The sequence below is a fragment of the Apteryx mantelli genome, chromosome 1 (genome assembly GCF_036417845.1).
Source record: "Apteryx mantelli isolate bAptMan1 chromosome 1, bAptMan1.hap1, whole genome shotgun sequence".
Lineage (NCBI taxonomy): Eukaryota > Metazoa > Chordata > Aves > Apterygiformes > Apterygidae > Apteryx > Apteryx mantelli.
The window spans coordinates 190,737,959-190,741,102 of record NC_089978.1 but is presented as its reverse complement, the minus strand read 5'-3'; the positions used below and the strand labels follow the sequence as shown (position 1 = coordinate 190,741,102).

At 35.2% G+C, this 3,144-nt stretch overlaps 1 protein-coding gene across 1 annotated transcript; it reads right to left on the bottom strand.

Annotated features, from left to right (window-relative positions):
* Positions 1-342: 342 nt before the first annotated feature.
* On the bottom strand, positions 343-2,615 carry LOC106488489 (arg8-vasotocin receptor-like). Its single transcript, XM_013947374.2, has 2 exons — positions 1,700-2,615; positions 343-542 (listed from the first exon to the last, which is right to left on the bottom strand). The coding sequence occupies exons 1-2, from the start codon at positions 2,613-2,615 to the stop codon at positions 343-345; spliced, it is 1,116 nt and encodes a 371-aa protein (XP_013802828.1).
* Between the last annotated feature and the right edge of the window lie 529 nt (positions 2,616-3,144).

The following is a 3,144-nucleotide window of genomic DNA, read 5'->3' as shown; positions in this document are numbered from 1 at the left end:
TTTGTTGGACCAGCTGTAAAAATTTACTACTTGGAAATCCAGAATCACAGAATAGAAAGTCGTTTATGACACAAAATACCTAAGATACTATTACGTATCTTTGTCAGTCCTTATAATAATTAATTTTGATAGCACAATGATGATGGAAGTATTGAATCAGGCTTGCACAACACAGAAACCTCCTGTAGGGTAATATATGCTACAGAACTTCAGAGAAATATCTTTATACAACAAAGGACAATTTTCCAGCTTCCTTATCCACAAAACAAGGCATAATGGTAAAATATTGATGTGACTTGCAAACATAGCAAATGTAACAAAACAGCAAAAAGCATTCAACATTTATGCAGAGGTGCTGTTTTCCTCAGGGTCTCTGTCTACCAGATGAATGCTTCCTGTGATCACAGATTCATCTTGAGCTGAAGTGTTCTCCACCTGCTTCTTTGTGCAATATGGAATGTGCCCACAAAAATACATGTAAATCCATGGGTTGATACAACTATTCAAATTACCAAGGAGCATGATAATGGTGAATGCTGAACCTAGAATAAAATAGTTAAAGGAATAACATAGTAAATAAAGCAGTCATTGAAATTAGTAACATTACCACAGTCTGATGCTTTCTGGGGTACCTGTTCACATACTAAAGCTAAAGTAATACCAGGAAACTTCCATTTGTTCAGTGCAATTTTTAATTGTCTAAGGTATAAAATATACTGTAGTTGTATGCATTTCAGAGTTAAATAGTTCTGTATACTCTTTTTTGATGTAGATGCATTGTTTTTAGAAGTTAATCAAGGAATTGTTAACTTGATATACAGATACAGATAAAAATAAATACAAATACAGATATTGATAGAAATATAGAGAGAGTAAGACTCAGAATTCACACTTACAGGAAGACTTCTTAAAACAAAGACCATAAGATTTTTTCCATCAGGCTATTTTCTATTTTTCTTTGATTTATATTTGTGATTTTTTAACAGGTTAACTTGATAAATAAAGTCACATACTAAGTCTGCCTTTCACAAAGAGGCAACAGTGTAAGTTTGACAAGATTAATCCTGTTTACTACATGTTCTTCTTTGATATTTCAGGCTTGCTTGTTTGCTTTATAAACAGCTGTTACCCAACTTTTAATTGTTTCACAGTTTACTGCAAATACTTCATTAATACAACTTCAATATTCAAAAATATTTCAAATGTCTTATACCATTGCTGTTCTATATGTTAAATAATTTGAATAATTATTCCTTTTCATCTCAAGAGCTCCAAATGCTATTACTATATTATCTAAAATCCATAGAAGTCTGAACTGAACCCTTGCTGGAGCAGATGATACTTTTTACTACACTGTGTATTAATCATTAAAGATTAATTAGTCTTGTTTAATGAGTCTTGCCTGCAGGAAAAACCCTTACTTAAAGCACACATTTATGTGTACAAACATACCCAGACAGACACACACACGCACACACTCACATACAAAATACCCACAATATGATGTTTTGACCATGTAATATAAAAAAGTTCTCCGTACCTAATTAAATATAGTAGGTAAACAATTCAGTCATTCATTTTTAATCATATTCAGATGATTACATGAAACTTTTACAGAAAAGCAAAGTCCACATACAAAGTCATGTAGCAATATGTTAGCCTGCTATAAAGTTATTATTGAGGAGGGAGAGTATCTTACCTTCAGTAACACCACTGGGGAACCAAACAGACCACAGCTGTGCAATGAAGAAAGGTGACCAACAAAGAACATATGCAAAAACTGTCACCACTGTCATTTTTACAGTCTTGATCATAGCCTTTGAAATGCAGTTAACACTGCTTGCTCGGGATGGCAGGACTTGCTTCTGATTTGTTACTTCATATTCATTCTGTTTTTTCACATATATATTCCTTTTGATTATTTTGCAAATCTTAACCTGACATGTGATAAGGATGGCTGAGGGAATGAAGAATATAACTACAAAAATCCAAGTTACATATGCCCTTGGGCCCCAGGGTAGAATAAATTCACCCCAACATTCAAAGATGCCTGGAGATATTTCAGTCTTAGAAAAGATGAATACCTGTGGAAGGCTAAACATCAGTGATATAGACCAGCTGGTGCAAATGGGAATGTTCCACAAGGCTCTCTTCTTTTGGAAAGTGACCATAGGGTAACAAACTGCTTGATATCTGTCCACTGTCATGACCACTATCATATAAGTAGAGGCAAACATGCCCAGCAACTGTAAATATTTGATAACTCTGCACAAGAAATCTGGCCCTATGAAAACATCTGTAATATCCCATATTAGTTGAGGCAGAACTTGAAAAAATGCTACCACTAAGTCAGCTATGCTGAGGTGAAGCATGAATACATACATTCTAGAGAGCTTCTTTCTTCTTCTCCACAGTACCAGTATGAGAATAAAATTGCCCACAGATGCGGTCAGAAATATTACCCCCAGTACAGCAATCTCTACTTGAGCCAATTGCTCGTCTCTTTCTGGTCTTCCAACAGGATCTGACTTATTTGTCAAACTCAGGAATCTGTGAGGAGAAGGACTTTCAGTCTGATGTGTGCTATCTTGCATAGGAAATGAAAAATTCTTCATCGTGCACAGAAGCTACTTACAGTAGCTGTTACTTGCGACTCAGGTTGACAGCTGTGAAGGACTGGCTAGTAAATAAACCAGCACGGGTTCAGGTTTCAGTACGTCTTCAAACAAATCTCTTCATGCATGTGTGAACCTAAAGCACTGGACCCATATCTTGATAAAATTCTGGCTCTTGCTGGAGTGCAAAAAGGCTTTATATAGGCTTCAAATAGAGCCTTATGTAACTTCAGAATCATCTGGTAGGCTGCAGTTATCTTAGCCAATAGGAAAGCAAGTAATACAATTGGGTGAAATATATAAATAAAAGGAGAACTTCAGAGGCTCGGCATAATTAAATTACTCACTTCAGTCAAAAACCTAAATTGTAAATAGCTGTGGCCGAAATCATACTTCAATGATATTACTCATGAGAGTTCTTTCAAATATTCTTCATGTAAACCATAAGTGTATGCTTCAGTTTAATAAGGAATGCTTATACGTAGATGGAAAGATAGGACCCTGAGTTCAGATGCATCGTAACTGCAAT